At 35.3% G+C, this 23708-nt stretch overlaps 1 protein-coding gene across 1 annotated transcript in view; it reads left to right on the top strand.

Moving 5' to 3' along the window:
* WDR70 (WD repeat domain 70) overlaps positions 1-23708 on the top strand; it is a 125709-nt gene that overhangs the window by 16692 nt on the left and 85309 nt on the right. The window contains exons 6-7 of the mRNA XM_083884482.1: positions 15601-15660; positions 20830-20963. Of these exons, the coding sequence (XP_083740608.1) occupies positions 15601-15660; positions 20830-20963 (194 nt within the window). The remainder of the gene's footprint in view (positions 1-15600; positions 15661-20829; positions 20964-23708) is intronic.

Here is a 23708-nt window from a genome sequence, read left to right as displayed (position 1 = left end):
TTGACTCATTAGAAGTGTGTCATCCAAATTTAAATTACAGAAATAACAATGCCAGAGTAAACTTCACAGTACATCTCAATAGAAAATAGTTAAAAAATTCTGATGTGGATTTCTTTCCTGTCAATGGTATAATAACTACTTGTTTTAAAAACTTCATTTGTTTTAACTTGGCATTTATTACGTTTCTTTTCTCAGAGTCCTTCAGAGTTGTTTCTCTGTTCTATGATTAAATGCTGCCTTATCTAGCATTTTCTTTGGTAAGGACAGCCAGTTGGTTTGGGTAATTTTTTTTTTTTCCTTTTTTTTTTCAGACCAGTACTCTGTCATAATTGCTCTTCCTAAGGTGCCTTTTAGGAATAGACATTCTGTTTATCCTCCCTGTCCCATTACTGTTTGTATCCCTATCTCTTGTGACTCTAATATTTTTCTCCTTTCTGTAAAGGAATTAATGAAAAATATTTTTAAAATAACAAATGTTTATATTTGTGACAGTGCAAGCATGTAGGTAGTAAAGTTTTTGCATTGGACAACTCCAATTTTAAAGGCAGATCCTTTCAATTATCTCTAAATCAATGATATAGGGCTTAGTCCAGTTGCTGTCCAGAATTTTTTTTTCTTAGGGAAGACAATTATGATACATTGAATAGACAGTGAATTTATGAGAAAGCTGAATGGTAGTTTCCTGTGATTTCTCAAAGTCGTGTTGTCCAAATAAGAAACCGCATTCTGTTTTTCAATGAATGAGTAGTAGTAAAATAATTCAATGCATTTTCAGCAGAAATATTAATTCCTCTGAGTAACATGAATGTCACTAAATCTAAATCAGTTATAACTATGCTATTTATAAGGCTATTTTAAATAAGCATCTGCCCAATTCGCATGATAGTTATGAAATCTGGTCCTATCCTGCAAAAAATATAATAGCTGTCAGCTGTAGTTTAACTCTGTAGTTTAATGCAATTTGCATTAGTTTACCACTTGAGAATTGTCTCATAGAGCACAAACTAATGGAAGCTGCAATTTTGTCTAGTATTTTGAGGGAGTATCCTCATGACGGACTCCGCAACCAAGTTTGACTGGGTGGGAAAATATCACAGAAGTTACCCAAATACTCTGGTAAAGTTTTGTGTCCGGCTGCATCTTGTGGGTGGGTGTCTGAAGAAGACTTAATGTTACTCAGAGTAATACTTTAAAGTGTTGAAAATTTCTAAAGTATGGCAAGAAAAAGAAACTAAAAATGTGAGATTGCAGATTGATGTTTCCTTCTGATGGTTATGTATTTATCAAACCTACTTGCTTTCCAAGTATAGTAAGAAGATTTTTTTTTTTCCTGGAGTCAACTTTGGCACTTCTTGCATGCTCACTTTTCTGGAATATTAGTTAGTGATATATATATATATACACACACACACACACACATACAACACACACACACACACACACACATATATATGTATATAAGCATTTTAAACCAAATTTATATGTGAATGAAAAAGTATTTTTACACTGTGTTTTCACTTATGATTACATAGCTACTAAGGTAATCAGCTCATTTCAGAACTAAATTGAGGAGATTTTCCCAGTAACTAGAACTTCCTAGTGCTTCATTTGTTTTTGGTTCAAAGCTCCTTGTAGGTATTGAAGTTTTTGTAGATAAAGGAAATTAAATCAGGAGTGATTGAGCCACAGATATCCTATTAAAGAAAGATCATTGGGTAGGTTTAGGCTGTCTGTGTTAGGAAGTTTGTCCTGCAGGCGAAGAGGTGATGAGAATCGAAACATGTGCAGAATGTTTCTATTTGAAATAAGTTGAGTAAATACTATTTATCTTTAACCTGTAAGAACTCATCTTTCATCAAAGAAAATAACCCAGCTTTAGATTTTGTAGGGACTTTGAAAATACTGTGTGGCAGCCCCTGACAGTGCACTGCCTGACCTTGCTGTGTGCCATTCTTGCTGAAAAGGCATGCAGGAGGCACACTGACAATAATTTCAGCTTGGCACTTTTACAGTGAGAAGGGCTTACTGTGTAAGCATGAGGCTTAACATACCATACCTTATTGTAATTGCAAGTTCTAAGAAGGTCATCTCAGGTCTTTCATCCTTTGAGGTGGATAGGTTAAATTGTGTGTAGTTCGTGTTATAGCTTATTGGTTATTTGAGTTCTTTGAGTGCAAGTCTGTAGACACTAGAACAGTAAATATAATTTGGAGCAAATATGTAACCTCATGAAAAATTCCAGTGTCTTAGCCAAAACTCTCCCACTCCCTTTATTGTGGGAGACACAAAATTTTAATAATGCAATTTCTTCTGCCTAGTCCCTGTCAGTATTAATAGATACTTGTAAGTCCTTGATACCCACAACCAGCTGCAAAAATCTATTTATATGTATTTGCTCACTCTATCTAGCTTGTTCCCTCACCTATAGCCCATGCTACTGGAATTGTTCAGTATCATAGTGACTATGAGGATTTCAGAATGCATGAGTAACTTATAGTAGGTTTTAATAATTTTTATGCCTGTTTGTCTCAAGTTGATGATTTTGTTATAAAAGCAGAATTCTTTTGCTTTTTCTATTTCTTTAATTTTGTATTACACTGAAATTCTAAGATAAAGTGTAGGAACAGGTGGGAACAACTTACCTAGTGTCAGGGTTTCTGTATTTTAAAGGTTTTCCCATTTTAATAGATTGCCCTATACAGTAATTTCTGAAAGAATTGATTTATGTAGTGAATGCTAAACACCATAGTTTTACCCACTAAAGAAACTGAAGCCAGTTTCTCCCTGTCTGAAGGGGTTTATAAGATCTTATGAGAAGAATCTAAAGGCAAGAGGTTGCCATCATTCCCTACATGGAGGTACATTTTTACAGTCTCAGACTGGATGTTACTTGTAGTAGCTAAATTAACTGAGGATCCAGAGTATCTGAAATGTGTGATATGGAAGGCCAGGTAAATTCTGGAAGCAAGGATGTAAAGAAAAGTGTCTTCAAATGACCTTTACTTTGCCGTTTTTCTGTAAACAGAATAATGGCATTGAAAAACTCACTGTGAAACAGTTTGTTTTGGAAGCATGTCTACTGTCCATTTTGTGTGGCTCCCAAGAGGTGAAATGTAAATTCTTAAGAGGCTTGGGAAATAGTCAAGTCTGGGACAGCAGTAGGTGTTACATGAGATAGCATTAGTTTCAGAACTAAACCATGTCATTTAGTGGATCACACATTCAAGGGGGATGTCAAACATGAGGTTAATGTGAAGAATTTGGGCTTACAGAATGAATTCCAGAAACAGGAGTTAAATTCTGCCCAAGTTCAGCAAACTATGCAAAATTGGGAATCCTTGTTTTGGCTTCCTTATGAGTTGTCTGGAATATGTCCATAACAGGGAATTTGAACAAATGTGAACAAAAAATCTTGGACTGCATTTGATTCAGATTATTTTATGGGTTGTATGCTCCTTCCCACCACTTCAGCCTTTCCTGTGAAAAGCCAGTAAGTGTTTATAAGCTCTCTGCTTCTCTCATGCACATTTTTGGCGTATTTTGTAGTTTTGTTTCTTTTTTTTGATAGCATAGCATGTTGGACTTGCTTATTACAGGGGAAGATCTGCTAGAGAATTTTTTGGGCTTGTTTTTTTAATGGAAACAGTAGTTATGGAGTCATGTGTTCCCTAGGAACCTCACCAATCAGTCAGCCAGGAGGTATGAAATATCATATCAGATCATGTGGATCTGTTTTCTCAACAACAGCAAGACTGCACTTCTAGCATAAGCATTATAGAAAAAGCTTGTTATTTTTTTGTCCTGTTATTGTGGGGAGGGGATGTGTTTTCACATCACCAGAGGACAAAGGCATGGAGAGCAGCCCTGCCAAGAAGAACTTGGGAATGAAAAGCTGGAAATGACCTTGCTATATATGCTTACAGCCCCAAAAGCCTGGGCTGCATCCAGAGCCCTGTGGGCAGCAGGGGTTGGAGGGGATTGTTCCCCTCTGCTCTGCTCTGGTGAGACCCACCTTGGGCACCGCATTCAGCTCTGGGGTCCCCAGCATAAAAAGAAGGACAATGACCTTTCAGAATGAGTCCAGGGGAGGGCCACAAAGGTGCTCAGAGGTCTGCATTCCTCTCATATGAGGAAAAGGGTGAGAGAATTGGGACTTGAAGAAGAGACGGCATTGAGGAGACCTTACTGCAGCCTTCCAGTGCCTAAAGGAGCCCCACAAGAAAGATGGGGACAAACATTTTAGCAGGGTCTGTAGTTATTGAGCAGGGCATCATGGCATTGAGCTAAAAGAGGGTTGATTTATCTTAGATACATGGGGGTTTTTTATGCTGAGGCCGGTCAAACATGGGAACAGGTTACCCATGGAGGGATGGTACCTGCCCCATCCCTGGAAATGAAATTCAAGTCCATATTGTACAGAGGTCTGTGCAACCTGACCTAGTTGAAGATATGCCTGTTTATTGCAGGGGCATTGGACTAGATGGCCTTTACAGGTATGTCCCTATCAACTTAAACTATTCAATGATTGTTGGTAAATAATAGGCCATTAATAATGATTTCTGTCTTGGTGGAATCTGAATGGCACACTGAACAAATCTACCATATTTGCTGGGGTATCAGCATAGCATTGCAAGGTGGGACATTTTATCCTTTTTAAAACAGAAGCAGAAAAGCAATTGTCATATGGAAAATTTTACAGCAGATATATCATAGCTTTGTGGTCTGAAATCTAGAGTTCTTTATGGACTGTGCTTTTCTTTCCTGACTCTTGCAAAGAAAGTAATTGTTGCCGTCTTAGTACTAGATTGGTAGGAGCTAAAAATATATTGGTAACTGTCTGTTAGGACCAAGTTGAAGATACATATTGTTGTTAATCCTTTTTTGCTAGGTTAACGAGTTTATGATTTACACAATTAATAGCAATTTCATTTGAATCATATAATCCAAACTTAAACTTTAGATTATAAAAGATTTTTCCTGTAACTCAACTAATCTTTGTATAGTATGGAGTATCATCGGCAACTCCTTGTGATGATCAAAAAACCTGTTGAAGAAGGAGAGATATCATAGGTTGTATCTAATCCACATTTTCTCTATGTTATGAGGGAAGAAAGATGTATGAGATCTTAAATAATGTCAATAAAAATCTGTGAAATGAGGCATTTCAGTAAGGTATGATGTTGACTTTTTGTGTTCTTTTTCCATGCACACAGCTAAAATGTCTGTTGCCAAAACAATGGATCTTTATCTTAGTCTGGGTTAAAAAGTGAAAGCATTGCTTCTCTCTACTTGTGTACTTCAGGCTCCTTAAGGAATTACAATAGTAAGTGTTGGACTTAACATGGGCGACGTTCTTCTGAAAGATGTGTTGAGGTCTTTGTTCTTTATGTATAATCCAGACCTGAGCCATACTGAACAGTTATAGTTTGATTGCTTTGTAGAAATCAATCTCTGTCTAGTTGTGTGTCCTGTCAGGCTTAATTGTAATCATTTGGAATTTTTGGACTACGTTACATGTATGGAAATCATATTTTTGATACGATATTCTGGAGGGATCTCAACATATATAGGTACTGTACTAAAATATACCATATAAATGCATAGAAGACAAGCATGTTTCATAATTGTTGTACACAACATTTTACAATTATTTGCTTTATGATTCCAAACAAAGCCGGGATACTCACACTGGTTACTATTTTTAACCTAGTGCTTGCCTTAAACGTCTTGAAAATTATTGCAATGTTGTTGGGTATTACAACCATTTTAGCAATATGAGGTACATAATCTGACCCTAATACTCTACTTTCTTCTGCCATAAGCTTTACATAAAAGAATTTACCTGAGTGAGGCATGAAGGAAGGTCTATTTCTACCAAGCATGGACCTCAAGTCCATACAATCTAAATGTATCTTTTCCTCTCTCCAGATGCATAGTTAAGGTCACTTAGCAATTTATTCTCATGTCACATTACATAAAACTGTGCTGCTATAAGAGAGCTTAAATATTAAAGTTTTGAAGGTAATTTATGGGTGGCATGGGAGAATTAGTAATCGAAACAGTAATGGAATTGGAACCAGCTGTGGAAGCTACATAGGAAATTGTTCTTCCTTCCTGCAGTAACAGAGACATGCTGTAATCTTTAACCCTTGTCCCTCTACCTTCACCTTGTGCTTGCAGATCTTTGCATGACTAGCTGACAAACACACACACACACACTCTCTTTTAATTCCTTACCCTAATTATTTGGTAAATGTGTAGGCAACTGCAGACATTGTCACTAGGTGGGATGTTACATATAAATTTCTGTCTCTCAAGATCCTAAAGTAAACTTTTGAATGAACGTGTTTCACAATAATAGTTGTAGAACTGGTGAAAAGCTGAGTCTATGGGCATCTCTCTCTTGAGTTGTAATGGTTTAGTTTGCTGATGGTATTAATGTTTGCTAAGAACAACAGCATCCATAGGGAATGTGAAAAACTTCACCATCGTTGCTGAAAATCTTATAGCAGATTCCTTGAAATAGGTATTATTTTTTCCCATTTTCAGATGAAGAAACTGAGTTCTGTAGAAGTAAAATAAATTGCACAGTCAAAGGTCAAGGATTGGTCTACACCAATGGTGTATTGTTTGAATTTTGGTCATTAAAACACAAAAAATTTAAAAGACTTAATGGTCTTTAAATAGTGGGTTGCTTATGAGGTTGCCATTATATTGGTATAGAGCTTGTATTATCCTCATGCTTATGAAATTCTATACTAACATGTTCACCAGAAGTCATAAAATGAGCATAAGGCTCTTTTTTGATAAGAAGAAAAATGCACTTTATTTCAGTTGTAATAATACCATTTCTGGTTTAGGTATCAGTGCCAAATATGGATCATCTATTGGTTGCATAATTTTTTAAAGTTTTGATGAGCCCAGGATTGTATTGCTGTTGATGGACTTAATTTCACTGCTTACACAACTTGCAAAAGAAGCCTTAATACTTTTCTACTGTATATGTAATTTTAATGTACTTCCATAGAAGTGCATGTAACTAAAATTGGGGTTTACTTAATGAACTACAAAGGCTTAGTAGCATTATTGACTTTTTAAATATATAGAGGGGAGGAATATTTTTTTGAAAAAACATGTTTAACTTTTTACATGATTCTGAATTGTAAGATACTTCATAAGTACTTTTATTTTGACAGAGGTTAAATCTAGAGAACAGTAAAGTTATTTTAAAAAGTGAAAAACATCTAAGTGTTCATGGTTTATCTTGGTGAGTCAGGTGAAAGAACTTCATGCACTTTATTCCCTAAAGTTTGCCAAATGGTGGTAATGATAAAGTGTCTGTGTAGTTTAGATAAAAGATGTTTTGTTGCAAATTTAATGTAATTAAAATTAAGTGAACTGGCTAGCAGGTTGAAAAATGTTACGCATTAATGAATGTTAAATTCAGTCTGGTTATGCATCCTATGTTTTGGTTTCGGATTCTTTCATGGGTGTCTTTTACGGGATATTCGTTGTGGTAGAAATCCCACATGGATTCTGTGCTACAGAATTCTACACAAGCTGAATGTAAAATAGGTGAATGCCTGTTTGCATCTGAACTAAACATTTGGCTTCTACTCCAAAGACTTAAAAGTTCACAATTATTTGTCCTTTCTGATTTCATGATTAAGCTATGGTTTGGAAACCTACCAACCTGAACAGAGCTTTCAGAGTTTATTTCTCCTCATTGTCAGCTGATCTATGGTTGTGTGAGCTGTTTTACTGTTGCTGAGTAAATGGAAGTATTCCATTATGTTAAAACAAAGTACCCTATTCAGCTTTAGGGAATGACCTTAATAAAGGATATGCCTGACTGAAAATGCCAGAGATTTTTTTCCTTCCTAACATGGCAGGTAGCAGTAATGTTTTGTAATTTTTTTACTGTAGTAAAACTGTGGCTTGACTGAACGTGGGTACTTTTTTGGTGGTATATGGCAGTAGTACATACAGTTTCAGCAAATTGGAAGTATTTATATTTATACTCATTTGAAACTGAGAAGATAAAGATGAATCAGATGGGAGGTTATATGAGTGGAATGTAGCTGGAATACTCAGCTTGAGTAAACCTGTCTCCCAGAAACTGCAGAGGAAACTTGAATGACTCCAGGCAATTTTAGATTTAAATCAGTTTTATCAATGGTTATAACTTGTTTTAGAAAAGGCTCAAGAGAATTTCTTTGGTATACATTGTGAAAACAATTCCCAGGTCATAATCATTAATATAAACTATGACTTCATAAATCAAAGGCTTCTTACAAATTTAGAAGTTTATTTGAGTGAGATTTTGGAATCTAGATGAAAAATAGCAACCTCCTTAAATCTGTTTAAAATAGCCCCCAGAAGACAGATCAAGCAGGTTTTTGCTGTACTTTAGACATATGATGTTTATGTCTAAAAATGGCACTTGCAAACATGCTGAGATTCTATTTGTAACACCTTTTCTAAACTGCTAAGCCATTGGAGTCTTTTCTGAAAGGGATGTGCCGGTAAGTGGCTTGAAAGGAAAAGAGAGAGTTAATTGATATTACCTTTTGTGTCATGGCACAGTCTCTGAGTTGCCATTTGACCCAACATCTAGTAAAATATGTTGTATTGGGCCTATAATAACATTAAAAATTTATCACTTTTAGGCAGTCATGTTGGAATAAAGATTTCACCTAAGGTCTTTTCCCTGTCTAGTTGAACCTGACAAAACAAGTTCAGATTATAAGGGGAGAATTACACAAATCCTTGAATTAGATGATGTTGGAAGAAACTAGACACAGTACTGCTTCCATATTGAATAATTAAATTTACATCCTGTAGGTATTTGAATGGAAGTTAATCTACTTAAAGCACCTTTTAATTCTTGAATGCACACTGAAGCAATACGTCTTAGTTCACTAAAGGAAGGAATAACATCTTGAGCTTCCTATACTTAAAATTCAAGATGTAAATTCTGTGCTGTTTTGGCTTACCTAAATTAAAGGTAACTGTAACTGGGAACTAGGAACAATATAGTTTTGTTTGGCCCTTCTGATACTTCTGTTAATTTTGAAGATTTTCTGCATTCAGTTATAGTTATCTATGTTTTTCCATGAGTAATGGATATTTTGGGTGTTTTGCAGGAATGCCAGCCAAGATAATTCATACCAGTTGTTGCATGCATCCTCCTGTTTTCCAGAATATTTCCCTTTATCTTCAGACCAGAAATTTAGATAATGCAGACGCACATGCCCTAATTCATCCAACATAATCAAGAAACCTATGCTAGGAATTCAGATGCTTTGCACTTTCCTGAATAATTCACAAAGAGGAAAGGTTTCAAAATAATTTTGGTTTTTTGGTACACTTCTTGACTTGTTTGCTTATTTTTGAAGGCTCTATAGGAAGTTTGATGAAAGTTGTTTCCATATTTAGATGTATCACATTTAGAAACTCAAATTATGTGAATTTGGGCCAAGCTGAGTTTAATAACATGCAAGTTTGCATGTGAATACATCTGTCAATTCCTACACCTAAAAGAGAGGAAATTAAAAGTTGTTGAAATGTCCTTTCAAATTTGTATACTTCCTTCTGCGTGGAAGTTTGTGGGTAATGCACTCCTGTATACCCTCCAAAATTTGTATTTTTAATTGCTGTAGAACAGCATCTTGCCCATCTCTCCTATTGTAGTTTTTCATATTCCATCTTTCTCTTGAGTGTTCACTTGTGCAACCTTAGTGTATATCTTACACATTTATTTTCAGTTTAATTTACAGAGGAAAAGAGTGAAAAATTGTTACTTGGAAAACATGCCCATTTTACCAGTAGTGTGGTTTTAATCAGTGCATGATTGTGGAACAAAACATGACATCACTGTGTGTTTGTTTGAAAAACTGGTTTAAAAAAGAACAGAAAAAATAAATTAGAACACTTACTACTGCCTTCACCTTTCACTGCTGTCATGGAAAATTCATCTAAGTGCCTAACAGCTGAAAATATTTATCTAGTTTGAAAAGAGGAATGAGGGATGTTTTCTTCCAGATTTGGGAAATACTCCCCTTAACTTTCTTTTAGCCTTCTTCAAATAATGTTTCAGACTTAATACTGAAGAACAGAACAGGGTTCTCTTCTCTCTCGTCATCATCACTAGAATCTTCTCATAATTTCCTTCACTTGCATATTGAAGTTGGATGTGAGGTAGAAAGGAAAAAACTGCTTGATTGTGGGTCTGAGGTTAATTCCAATGCAAGAAAGTTGTGCAAGTGTCCCCTTGTGAAGTTTTATGGACTTCTAGAACTTCTTTACACTGCAAAAAAGATTTTGGATTGTATTTCAGGTTATGTATGAGAGAGAATACTTGACCTGTAAGCCAAACACGTTTTGATAAAGACAATAGCAAGCAACAACAAGCATGAGTTGAAGCCTTCTGGTATTCGTATTAACTAACATGTGTTTGTGCCTAGATACTGCAGGAGTTAAACCAGATTTCTTTGGTGGTCGAGACAAACAGTGGCTTATCTCCAGAATTCACAGGTTTTCTGTGGTATTTTATCTGTCTAAACATTACAGGCTCCCCATGGAGTCTCCCTCTCTGGAGATATTAAAAACCCACCTTGGCTGAATTCCTGTGTTACCTGCTATGAGTGAACCTGCCTTGGCAAAAGGGTTGGACTGGATGATTTCCAGAGATCCCTTCCAACCCTGACCATTCCATGATTTTGTGAAGAGCTTGTTCTGTTGTACCTGTCTGCTTTGGGAATTACTGTGTCAGATATCCCATCTTTTTTGTTGTGATTGTTGATGAGTTCTCTGCCCATATTTTTGTCCTTAAAATGTTTTAAGGGCATTCTCTTTCAGTAATGTAACATAATCTACAGTATGAACATTTTTATAAGAAAATATTACATTTATCTTTTAAACTCTTTTCTGTCATCTAGATTACTCTTTCTTAATTGCACGTATGATTTTGAACGCTTTGCTGAAGAAAATAATAGAGGGAGAAAATTGCTAGTATCTAGTCACAAGGCAGATATCAGCACTGTCAGTTTGTATGATGGTGTACAAAATAAAAACCTTTCAAACAGTCTGACATTTTCCTGCCTTCCTCACCTTGACCCTTAGCAGTGTGACATTTGCTTTTCCATGCATATCAGTCATTTTGGATAGGAAGAGAATAAGCTTTAAAAAAACTTGAAAGAAAACATGAACATTATGTATTTAAGCGAAAGGCTCAAAACCAGAAAGTCCTTTTTTCTTAATTGCCAGAAGGCCTGAGATTTGAATGATCAAAACATGGTCTTCAATAGGAGGACCTTTTTTGGGGGAGGTTAAGTTCTTAAGTAGGAGGTACTTGTATTATCATTTATTGTTGTTCCCCTTCCACTTCACCAGCTATTCCTGCTGTCCATTTAATATTCCAGTCATTTCCGTCTGTCTTCAAGTAAGGCAGTAATCGTCCGTGTCAGACCACCTCTGTCATATTTGTTCTGCAAAACCTGTAGTTGCGCCAGAAATGGAGAAATCTCTGAAGGGTAGCTCTGCTTCCTTCTCATCACTCCTGCCCATGAACAGACAGCATTTTCCTTGTGGATTGTATCAAACCAGAGACCCAAAGGAGCAGGGTCTGTTTACACTTGAAGCAGAAGGAGGTATTTTAGTATGGTAGATTCACAGAATTAATTATTGAATGGTTTTGATTGAAAGGGACCTTAAAGACCATCTCATCCCAATGCCTCTGTAACTAACCCAGGTTGCTCAGAGCCCCATCCAGGCCTGGTCTGTGCACCAGCAACCTGTGCCAGTGTCACACCACCCTCACAGTAAAGAATTTCTTCAAAGTATCTAACCTAATCCTACCCCCTTTTTCAGTTTAAACCTATTCTGCTTTGACCTAATGCCAAATGTCCTTATGGTATGTCTCTCCAGATTTTTTGAGGCCCCTTCAGATACAGGAAAGTGCTGTTTCCCCAGAGCCTTCTCTTCTCCAGGCTGAACAACTCTCTGAGCCTGTACCAGCTGTGGTTTTACTTTTTTTTTTTTTTGCTCCATGCTGTGCCATAGCTCTCAAATGATAGTATTTTCAAGTTTTCAGGAAGCCAGTGTTTCAAGAGAGAACTGAGATCAAAGGAGCTATTGAGATTTTTTTCCAGGGCAGCATATGAAGTTCTCAAAGAAGGCATGATCCTTTGTAAGAGCAATTGCAATGACAGAGAAAAAAGACGTGTTTTTTCTCTGTAAATTATAGTATTGTGGGTACCCAGAAAAGTTCCTATTTAAGGGCCTGATGTGTGGAAGATTACCTATAGTTTGCAAGTTTCTATCATACAATATAATTTCCATTTATATACAAACTTCTGCAAACAGAACAGTAGAGTTCTTTTAGGTGTAAATGTATCCTTTTCCCCTTCTCTGGTTACGCCATGAAAAAGTGAGTAGTTTTGGTTTATTTGATTTTTTGGTTTTGACTTTGATTTTTCTCAAGACATTCTGGGGAGACTAATCTAGTTTCAGCCTATGGCTGCTGGTGGCATATTTTCTGAGTATTGTTTGAGAATAAGGAAGCTCCCAAAAGGAACAAGGAAAAAAAATCTACAATATTCACAGACAGTGCAGTAAATAGAAGATCTATACTACAGTTGTGATGCTGATTTCCAGTGTCCCTTTGCAGAAATTGCTTTCAAGGTAAGACTATTAATTTTGAGAAAAACTGTGAAGTCACAGAATACACTATTTCACAGATTTAATATAAATTAATCTTATGTCAGGCAGGGAATTGAGAATTTTTGTAAAAATCTTAGGAGATACGTCAACACCATGACTGTTTTCCTCTATTTCTGCTGAAGCAAAAATTTAAAATGTCTTTTCCTTGTGTTTCTTAAAAGAAAATAACAACAGCAACAACAAAAAAAAACCTCTGGAAATCCTGTAAAGATTTTATCTCCTCTAGTTTTAATCACAATACAAATTTTGCAAAACAATATTAGTGAAATCATATAATCGGTTTGTGTAAAGTGAACATCTGAAATCCAAGTAACTTCTAAAGTCCTGGAAGTGCAGATACACTTTAGACAAACTTTATCCTTTCATTTTTTTCACACAGTACTATACCAGTATACGTGATATCCAGATGTTCAGATCAGCAGAAATGTATTAGCTATATTTTCCTTTCAAAGAGTGAGAGAATTTTATGGCATTCATTATTCTTTGGAGTGTAACAACTGGAAACGTGGTAGTTGCATCTGATTATCTTATGTGCATATGTGCTGTAGCATGTTAGAGATACAGCATTCTGAGTTATTTAGGAAGTTCATGATTAACTAAAATAGAATAAGCCACCTTGGGGTTTTTTTGTAAATGTTTAGCTAATTTGAAGATGTTATGCCAAAATATGTTCCTGGATGTTGTTATCTTAATTTTTTGGTTTTGAATAGTCTAAACAGTTACTTTAACTGTCAAGCATCCCTTGGACACTGCAGAGCTTAGCACCAGTAGCAGTCGCCAAGTGTCTGAGTTTCAGGCTCAGGATGTTTGATTTATCAGGTGGCAGAGTATATTCCTGTCTGTTCTTCCCTAAAATGCATATCCAGAATACTGTTAAACGTGAGTGTAGTGTAAAGCAAAAATGTTTTCATGTTAGTGCTTGACTCTTCTAATGAAAAAGGGAATTTAATTATTGTCACCTGAGGGAGCTAGCAATCAAAATAAAGTAAGTTTGTTCTAGATAATTTTGTTTATTAATAATTTTTTTTTTCTTTGACTTACTGGAAGACCATTTATAGTAGTTAAGATAACCTCTGAAAATTAAATTCAGTGCTGACACAATATAGACATAGAATACCTACCTTTGTCGTAAGGTACCTGAAATGAAGAATTCTGTAATATTTCAGTGCAGAAAAGCAACCTTGCAGTGATTAAGATAAGAATGCAACAGATGGTTTCTGGTTTCTGTGAAAGCCTTTGATTCACAAAAATAGTACATCTTTTGTTGTGGGTGATGGCTGTCGTGAGTGAATCTTGGAAACTGTCTGCTTTTCACGCTTTGATTTTTATGGAATGTACTTGGATGACAAGTGCAGGCAATGGCTATGTGACAGTTTTTTTGCATCCCAATAAGAGCAAATAATCAGTTTATAGTGTAGAGAATGATGGAACATTGAAAACTTAAATTGTATTATAATTATATCTTTGTCTGTGTGCTTTATAGTGTCGGTTGAACAATAAACTCATATTCATAATCACAGCTTCGCTTGGGAATTTTGAGTTGCATCTGCATCTCAGCTTCTAAACCACCAAATCGGTGGAAGTGTCACTTAGTGCCATGGGGGCTGTACCTTTTTGGATGTCATGTGTAGCTATTGGTAAACCTTTACTGTTACCTTGTGGTGGGCTGACCTTGGCTGGATGCCAGCTGCCCACCAGGCTGCTTTATCATTCCCATCCTCAGCAGGATGGAGCGGGGGAAGAGAGTAAGATGAGAAAAAAACCATACAGATCAAGATAAAGGCAGCTTAATGAAGTAAAAGTGAAGGTCACACATGGATACAAGGAAAGGCAGATTTATTCTCTGCTTCCCATTAGCAGGAGGTGTTTTGCCACTTCCCATTTCGGCTTCAGTGAACAAAGTGGTTGCTCTAGAAGACAAATTATGAGTGCACATGCACAACCTCCATCCCCTTCCACCTTAAAGCCCCTCTCATTTCAACCCGTCTGCCATGGGCAGAAACACCTTCCAGTAGACTGAATAGCTCAGGGCATCATCCAACATGGCCTAGAACATTTCCAGGGATGAGACATCCACAGCTTCTCTGGGCAACCTGTGCCAGTGCCTAACAACCCTCAAAGTAAAGAATAATGCCTAATCTAAATGTACTCCCTTGTAGTTTACTTAAAGTTAGAAGAAGCTAAACTGAAGATAATGAAAGTTTTAGTTTTATCAGAGAAGTAAAAGATGGAACTGATAAAGAAGAAATAACAAGTGTGAAGATAATCACTATAATTCACTATTATATAATCTCTATAGCCTGATGTTATAGAGACTTTTCTGTGAAGCATGAAAAATAGCACAGGGATTGACAGAGATGGGTAAGGCAGGAGAGTTAATGTGCAGTATAAAATGTGCCTAAAATTATTTTAAAATCATATTTTAGCAACAGAAAATTATGCCAAAGATATCAGGCATCAAGAGGATAAATAGTATCTGTTTTAGGAAACTGGAATGGTGCCAGATAAATAAGCATTTTGTGGATAATGATTCTCATGACCTTTGCAGAAAGTTGTTCAAAAGTACCTGAGTACTTCCATTACATTTCTTTCTGTGTGAATTTATATCTTCCAAAGAAAAAAAAATAAAAAATTCCTGTTTTAGTCTTAAGATGGTGTTATATTCTTAAAACAATTATTCATTGCATTTTTGGGACTACATCCATTAAAAAAAGAAAAAAAAGTGAAATCAGTCTCTGGTTTATGATTTTCCTACTTTTCCTCTTCATGTTACGACTGGTGTGATGGAAAACGTCTTACTTTTATATATATATTGCATTAATGGGTTTTTTTGGGCACAGCACTCTATTCACAGAGGTGAATTTTCTTTTTTTCCAGAACCCTGTCAAGAAAATCCCAGATTCTCATGAAATTACACTCCAACATGGAACAAAGACAGTAAGTGATGACGTATTTTGAACCCTTCATGCTTTTCTAGAACTGTGCCAGTCTCTGAAATAGGTTAAGAAATACTTATCAGCTGAAGTTAGAGAAACTTTTTTTTCCTTATTTTAGTCAGTCACTTTTCATAGTGCAGTTGGAAGTGTGTTTCATGACCACCTCTCGTTTTCATCAAGTATGTTCTCCTGAACTGTTAGAATTTTTCTTCTAGGATAGATTTTCCTTATATGTAGACATGGATCTAATCTAGACCTTTCTTTGGTCATAGGTTTAAAGGAGAATGTTATTGCCAATGACTTCTTTGTAGCTTGGTACTTCATTCTGCTTCCATCTTTTAGTGCCTTTTATACATCATTCTAAATTTCTTGAGATCACGTTCTTCATTGTGTTTGACTGCATGTTTTCCAGGTTTTGTCTCCACTATTGCTCCTTTGCTTTCTTTTAAAGAATCACAATCCAGCTTGGAACTATTTTTTTTTGCTCTATGTATTTCTGTCTCTCTGTAATCCCATTGTCCAACATAAATTCAGTTGTTTTTGTGGGCTGATTGACCTGTAAAAGATGCATTGCATTACACCAAACAAAATAGAGTGAAGTTTTCTCTACACACAGTGCATGCAGGTGCTTTGCATGTTAATTTCTAGGAATACTAGGCTTTGTAGATACTAGTGCAATCAATTTCCCATTTTACGTGTGACAGTAACTGCTTCTGCAGTATGTTTCTTGAATCCACATCCTAACAAACTTTGTTAGGTTAAAAAAAATTCTTTGATTTATTTTTCTGTATATTAAACCAGTAAATCTTCTCATGACTTCTTAAAGAGTAAGCTCATGTTATTTCTAAAAGACCTTGTAAAGTGGAAGTTACAGTTCTGGAAGACTTTTGAGATATTTTGACTGCAAGAGAATGCAGCTGTCATCACCTAGAACAGAGGTGAATTGTAATGTGGGATATATATAGCACAGTTGGATAAAACTGGATGCAGTAAATGAAACATAAGATTGAAAAAAAAAAAATCTCTTCTGTAGGAGGGCTATCTTTTTAGGTTGTTTGTTTGTGTTTTAGAACAGTGAAACCGTTTACCTGTGACCTTAGATGCATAAGGATAGGAGTAACTATATCTTGATTTTAGTGTTTTGTCTTAATGTTTTTATATACAGGCTTCTCATTATGTTCATACTGTATTTCAGCTAAGCTTATATATCCCATCTGTACCTCTTCAATCTAGTGAATATGGATTTGATGATGACTCTATTCCTGTGCAGCTGAGAAATCTCAGGAAATATTTCCCAAGCTAGAGAGTCTTCCCAGAAACCTGATTAATTTCCCAGTTGTTTTGCTTGTATGGTGTAATAGGAATTACTGTTCCCAATGAAACTTCATGTGTATTTTTGATTTCTCATGGTACTTTTGATATATAGGTGGGTATGAGAAAGAATGTGATATATGTGCATTTAATATATCACAACTGGTCCCTCATATAGGTAGAAGTTATTGAATAGAACACTTGAGTGTTCTGATCAATGTGGAGCTGCCCAGTTTTTCTGCATGTCAGAAATCATGAATGAAATGTCTAGGGTTCGGAATTTCCATTTAAGTTGTAAAAAGGGCATATTCTTTTTAGAAACACGTAAAAGATTACACATTTAAAAAGATTTCTGCAAATGCATGCCTCTGAATTACAGCAGAACATTTAGATTAAGGAGGAGTCAGTTGCCTGATCAATAGGACCATCATTTCTGCCACATCTTGTTGAATTATATCAACATCTTGGTTTTCTTAAAAGTACAGAAAATACTTTCAGGCAGTTGGCTATACTAGGGCGTTGTATAGTTGAAATACTGTGAGGTACTTGCATTAAAGAATCACAGAATTTTCTGAGTTGGAAAGAGACTCACGAAGACCATCAAGTCCACCTTCTGGTGCTGCACAGCACCATCCCCAAGAGTCACACCATGTACCCAAGAGCATTATCCAATCACTTCTTGAACTCTATCAGCTGCTGTGACAACTTCCATGGGGAACATTTTGCAGTGCCCAATCACCCTCTGAGTGAAGGACCTTTTCCTAACACATTGTATTGAGAAGGACTGTGAGAGGCAGTATCAAAAGCTTTACTTATGTCCAAAAATGTCACATACAGCTGGCTTCCTTTGATTAACTAGATGGGTTATCTTGTTGTAAAAGGAAATCAGGTTTGACAAGCAAGACTTTTCTCTCATGAAACACGCTGGTGGTGCCTGGTGACTGCATTGTCCTTTTCTTTCCCTTCTTGAAAACTGGGATGGCTTTTGTCAGTTTCCAGTCAGCTGGGACCTCTCCAGGTTCCCAAGACTGCTTGAAAGTCATCAAGAAAGGCTTTGGAATAAGATCAGCCAGCTCCTCAAGGATTCTCATATGAATCTCATCAGGCTCCATAGGTTTTTTGGCTCCACTTGGAGCAGCAGATCCTGCACAATTGCAGGATGGGCTGGGAGCTGATCATTCTTACAGTCATGGTCTGAGACCCCTTTGGTCTGTTAGAAGACAGATGCGAACAAAGCTTTAAACATCTCTGTTTTGTCTCTGACCTCTTTGTAAGGTGCCCATCCTTATCCTGGATGAGCTGATACTATTTCCACACTTGCTTTGACCATTCATATACTTGAGAAAAAACAGTTACTGTTTCCCCCCCACGGTTCTGGGCAGCTTCAACTCCAGCTGAGCTTTAGGTGCACAGATTTTTCTCCCTGCAATACCAAGCAGCATCTCTGTATTCTTCTTGTGTCATCTGACCTTGCTTCCTCTGGATATATACCCTTCTTTTTTGTCTTATTTCCAAGAGAAGATCAATGCTTAGACAAGCCAGGCTTCTGTCTCACCTGCCTAATTTCCAGCATTTGGCAACAGGCTGTTCCTGCCTTAGGAGATGATGCTTAAGAAGTGGCCAGCACAGATCTGGTCAGGAGCAGTGGGAACCTAAAGGAGAAGATGACTAGAAATGAGTCTTTGATAAAATAAGGAATAGCTAAGTGAACTTTTTCTCCATGAATCTGGAAAAGAAAAAAAATCAAAAGAAGCCCATACTACTTCATGTAAGGAAATCTAAAATCTAGGAAAGCAAATTGTCCCTCTTAAAGAATAAGTTTAATTTGTACATGCCATTTTTGTTGGGCCAATTGTTTTCTGTAGGTTATTTTTTCCATGAATTTGTTTCCATATTTTAAAATATTTTCTGTGGGAACTATTCAACAGTTTACATTAAGTTTTAAAAGTCTCCATAACACAGTGTATATAGATGTCTACTAAAGCTTCAGAAAAAAAGTTCAGTAGTAGACTGCTATATCTTTGAGGAAAGTTCTTTGGTGGTGTCTGCATTACTGTGTGTCTGCATTAAATCATAGTTCCTATCAGTACTTTTTGTGTGTATGTGTAAAGAAGATGCATGTAGGTAAGTGTCTTCTGTGCAAAACTGTTATTTTTGTACATGCATTTCTAGATTTTTTAATACAATTTTAGGCATCTGAAAGTAATTCCTCCGAGTTCTTTTCTTCACTTAAGACATTTAGTGTTGCTAACCTGTAGTCATGACACTATTCTCAGGTGTTACCCTCCACTCAGAAATGAAGAGTTTTTTGTCTTTTATCCTGTATACAGTGGGGTTTTTTTCATTGGGGTTTTTTACCCCCATGGTTTTGTATAAGTCAGATGTTCTTGGTGAAGTATAATATTATTCTTTTCCCTTGAGAATTTTCTTTTTTTATCTCTTCAAATGCTTTTCCTGGCATTTTATAGAACATTACTACTACTACTACTGCTACTACTGCTACTACTACTACTACTACTATTATTTTATTGTGTTGGATGCTCTTTCTTCTTACGGAAAGGATTTTTCAATGTGATGGTTATCTATCTTATAAATGTGGGATTACCCATATTTTTTGTTTTGTTTTTGTTAAAAGTAATCTGCTGGTCTAGGTTTTACCCATAGGCTCCATTAAAATGTAAGCATGAATTCCCTCTGAGTTTTATTTTTTAATTAAAACTTCTTCAGACATTTTAACATTTCAGGTTAGGTGTAATTTTGAGTAATTCCAAAAATACTCTTGTTTTATATTTTTTGATAAAACTTTTCAGTACTCTCTTAGGCAGATGACTTAAGTTTTTGAGAATTAATCTCTTGATATCTAAATTAATTTAGCACATTGTCCAGCTAATCCTATATTAATGTTTGAAATCATAGTAGTAGATACAATATTTTCACAAATGCGAAAGGAAGTGAAATAATTTTGAAGGTAAATGATTTTAAATAATTATTTTATATAATTTCTGGTGAAATATCTTCTGTTACCTTATTTCTTTCTCCATGTAGTGTTTTGGACACTACTACTTATTTTATTATATGAAATACTATTTATTATACTATAGAACATTACCATTCTTCAAATAGAGAATTAAAACAGATTTTCAGTAAGATGCTGTTTTTCTTGATCTTGTGATTTGAGAATAACGGATGAGAGTAATAAGCATTAGCATTCTTTCCTCAAAATTTTGAATAGCTCTGAGAAGCTGGTTTTGTATATAAATGAATTGGGTTTTGAGAAGTTATTTTGACTTATTTTGTTACAATAGTATCTTTTTAAAAATGTGTGATTGAAAAAAATTCCAAGTTTATACCACCCTATTTGATTCTTCTCTTTTTTTTTTTCCAGAAGAGAAATTTAACTAAGCAATGTGTATATGCACATGAGCTGTCTCGAATAAAGTTAGAATTTTAAACTGGTGAATGTTAAACACGATTTTGTTACCTTCCTAGAAATATTGTTAATATTGTTTTTACTTTTGGAACTTAGCCACATTTTGGAATGAGATGATTAGGATTTCTCAGCTGTCTTCACTGGTTTATTCAGACTTTGTAATTTTTACTTCCATTCTTGCTACTTCTTCAAAAGTACTAAGACTTTATTCAAGGTAGGGGAATTTCAAAATTACACCAAAACAAAGATATTTTAATAAGAAACCAGTGCACTAGGTTGTTTAGGCTTGTTTGGGGTTGTGGTTTTGTGTTTTTTTTTTTTTTTTTTTTTTTTTTTTACTTTAGTAGCATTTTATGTTTTGGTGACACCCTGAAGAATTGTAAAAAAAAAAAAAAAAAGCTTGAATGGTTATAATATTTTTGTTTACAGGTTTCTGCTTTGGGGTTGGATCCTTCAGGTGCTCGTTTGATAACTGGTGGATATGATTATGATGTAAAATTTTGGGATTTTGCTGGAATGGATGCCTCTCTCCAAGCTTTTCGGTCACTCCAGCCCTGTGAATGGTAGGCATGAAGACTGCCTTGTGCACTTAATGTCCCATGTTAAGCTCCTGGTAGAATACACAAAAGCCTTGTAAGACATCTTGTTTAAAAGGCTCTTGAGTACTAAGGAATGTGAACCTAAGTAGTTATCTACTTATTAATTTTCCTGCTTTTTACAGTGGCTTGCATATTTTCCCCTTTTAGAAAGCTACAGGTGAATTTGCCAATGCAATTGTTAATAGCACATCAGAAAACTTCACAAAGACAAGTTGACTATCATAGTTGTAACTGACATTAATAGAATACACTTTCTATAAAATCTAATAGTGTAATAACTTACACTTTTTTATATAAACTAATTAAGAGAAGAAGCAAAACAATTGACCCTGTTGTGGAGAACCTCTCTAGTTACTACCAGGATTTGTGGAGGGAAGAGTGATTTATGTAATTTTCACGAAGTCCTGTGTTTCAGAAAGCATTGGTCCTTTGCATTGCAGTGATGACTGAATAACAACATAGTGTGAAATACTGTCTTTCTTAAAGAAAAAATATACTTATTTATGTTAATTTCTATGTTTCTATGTATGCAAATTAAAAAGAAAATGCAGGAAGCATTTTTAGAGAACTATTTCCATACTATCCATATTGTTCACTGGCAATTTCAAAAGTAAGTAAAGTGAGTTCATTTAATTTATGTGGTACAGTTTATAAGGTACTTTGGCATGATTAAAAAAGGGATTGATTTTTATTATATACAGTGTAAGTAGTACTTAGAATGTCAATTTTTAAGCATTACTATCTTAAAAAGCTACAGCTGAGTAGTCAGTTTGGAGGGCTAGAATGCATATAACTGACTGTAGATATGCCAAAAATCTAGATAATGAAAGATAGATGAAGTTGGGACTGTTATCTGAATAGTCCTAACTGAAGAGGAGTGAAATAGAAAGGAATTCTACTGTTCTGAAGTGTGAAAAATCAGAAAAATAACAAGCGTGGTTTAATGTATTATGTAATTCCAGTCTCTTTGACAGACCTTGACTTCTTATTATAAGATGACAAATGACACTTTGAAAACATAATTAAGTAAACATGCCACTTAGGAATAAATATATAAAAGTTTTCAAATGTAAAGTGACATTCAGACTTTGCTGGCGCGAGTTTCATTTACATGATTAGTTAGCAGGATATAAATGGTATTGTCCTTCCTCTGTCATAACTGAGCAGAAAGTCTTTACTCCCATAGTAGGAAGTTCAGCTAATGAAGCATTACAAGTTTACCAGATGAGTGCATTCAAATTTAGTAGTACTTAGCTAATAATGCTGAGAAACCTAAATAGTGTATATAAACCACAAGTGGACTATATGTTAATGTCCTGTTACAGGAATAGCTTTCAGATAAATTGGTATTGGCAAAAACCTCATGGTAAAATATGAACTTAAAATATTTGTTATTCTTAACACTGTTCATTTAGTATGTTGCAAGGATCTCACAAGTATTTTTTCATAAATGTTCTTTGTGAAGTTCCTGTGGTTTGAGTACCTGGATATATAAATAAAGTACTTGAAACATAAACATGAAGTAATATTAGAAATACACTTGACTGGTGTGAAGTTTGGAAATTACATCTATGATGCAAGTCTCATGAACTAATTTTGGGGGTTTAAAAAATTATTTTTCATATACTTCTTCCGTATTCTTTCTAGACATAAAACTGGAACCCTATCTCTGTCTGGTAAAAAGATTCAACTTCAAGCTCTTTCATGCTGACATTGAGACAAGCTAGTGAATACTATGTGGAATATTATATAACTTGAGTCCAGGTTTATATATGTTCTTATATTACTTTTTGCACTATGAAGTTTATTATTGAAGGGCTATTAGCATTCACAGACTTGAATTTCAAAGAATTCTGAGGACTTCTGGTATAGAAACGTTAGGTGTTAGTAGAAATCCAGATCTGGAGCCATAAATTTAATTGCATTTTAAAAATGAAGGAGTCTGAGATGAATTCTATATTGTCAAGGCTCTGTTTTGTAGCATAATATCAGGTTACTCTGTTAATTTCTCCTTGGATTTGTGGTGTAAAGTTAAAAAAAAAAACTCAGCCTGACAAAAAACTAGTAGTTTGAAGCCATACCTTGGTGTTAAAGTCAAAAGCAAGTGTAAGGCAAAGCTGTTATATGTGTAGAAAATATTTGTGTGTTGTGATTCTGGCCATATATATAGCTCCGTTCTGCAGGTCCTGGTACGTGCTGTGCACATTAGGCAGCTTTAAACCAAAATTACTGAGATTAATGCTAATAAAAGGAACTGTTTTTATAAGTTTCCCAAGACTTTTGCTACAACATTAGTAAGAACCAAAAATATTTTGTTGAAGAACTGCCTTTGCAGAGGCCTCACTTTTGGTCATGTTCCAGTAAACATCCGAAAAGTGGTAACTTCTGGGACTTCGCAAATACTCTACTTATAGGCGTGATTTTAGATATGATTTTAAAAGTCATATTGCACAGTCAAGAAGGAATGGATTTGTGTTTGGTTTTTTTTCTTTAGGTAAAGGTTATGAAAATCTTTTCTCTAAAAGTAATTTTTTCACATGACTGATTTGATAAATTATTGGTTATGCTCCATTGTGTTAGTTGCTGTAAAATCAGTTGCTCTTTCTTACTGGGAAAAATTTTAAGGTGAAAGAAAACTTTGTTCAGACATGCTGATACAGAACTGAAGCATGCAGAAGCATGAAGAAGCAATGAGATGACATTGTTTGA

The sequence above is a fragment of the Zosterops lateralis genome (genome assembly GCF_965231275.1).
Source record: "Zosterops lateralis genome assembly, chromosome: Z".
NCBI classification, from domain to species: Eukaryota; Metazoa; Chordata; class Aves; order Passeriformes; family Zosteropidae; genus Zosterops; species Zosterops lateralis.
The sequence above is the reverse complement of the archived record's forward strand: the minus strand, read 5'-3'. Positions and strand labels throughout refer to the sequence as shown.